Here is an 886-nt window from a genome sequence, read left to right as displayed (position 1 = left end):
GCATTCACCAGAGCTTCAGCTTCAAACCGCCAATCACCAAAAAGGGTAAAACATCCAAAGGAATGATTTATTTTATATGTACTGTAGATTTGGCAGGACTGTTCCCAGTCTAATGTTGAATTTAAAGTGTGAACCACTACATTATTTTCAGCATTAATTTTCTCGTTGCCCAGGTTTATGGATGGCTTGCAGACATTGGGTGTTGCCAATGCCATAGTAAACCATCATGACCAGATGAGACCCCTTTTTGTTGGAGGACTTCGTGCTGTCAGTCTCGAAGACATGCAGGGTCTCTTCCAGCTGCACCTCTCTGAACCTGGGAGCAACAATAGAAGGGTGGAGAACCAGACATTACTGTTTTGGAATGACTGGTTGATGGAGGTGGATGGTATGTCACAAGTAATTTACTGTTTGAAACATTTGAAATCTTAATTTGGCTGTGCTAAAAGGGACCTATTCTGCAAAATTCACCTTTTACATTTAGTGTTGCCCTTTGGCATTGACATAATTTGTCATTTAGCACAAATACTAAACAGTAGCATCCTACTTCCAAACATCCCTACCTCAGTAGAAGTTGCATCGCATCACCTTAATCTTTTCCAACTTACTGCTCACTGACTCCTGCACTAAACATGAGTTTCTGTGTCTTCTTGGTCGCCTAAAATACACCATCCACATCATTACCCGTGAACAATCTTTTGTCATCAGATGGGAATGGGACTTGGGATATATGCTAAACTTTGATTCATATCCAGCAGAAGGTGGAGCAGTGCTCCAAATAAATGACTTTTTTTGTTAGAACATGTCTGAAAATGTACTGGAGAACTGCTCCAGAACCAGCTTCAGGGCTGTATGTTAACTTTTTTAGCTCATAGCACCGGTGCTA

At 41.1% G+C, this 886-nt stretch overlaps 1 protein-coding gene across 1 annotated transcript; it reads left to right on the top strand.

The window, feature by feature from the left end:
* Positions 1-173: 173 nt before the first annotated feature.
* Positions 174-388, top strand: LOC106512678 (G2/M phase-specific E3 ubiquitin-protein ligase; the record flags this gene model as incomplete). The annotated part of the gene is given in 1 exon segment (XM_014001244.1): positions 174-388. A coding segment is annotated over 1 exon segment (215 nt), but the record flags the coding sequence as incomplete, so codon positions are not given.
* Positions 389-886: the final 498 nt, after the last annotated feature.

This window comes from Austrofundulus limnaeus, unplaced genomic scaffold, assembly GCF_001266775.1.
Source record: "Austrofundulus limnaeus strain Quisiro unplaced genomic scaffold, Austrofundulus_limnaeus-1.0 Scaffold10106, whole genome shotgun sequence".
In the NCBI taxonomy this organism is placed as follows: Eukaryota; Metazoa; Chordata; class Actinopteri; order Cyprinodontiformes; family Rivulidae; genus Austrofundulus; species Austrofundulus limnaeus.
This window is presented reverse-complemented; position numbering and strand designations above follow the sequence as displayed.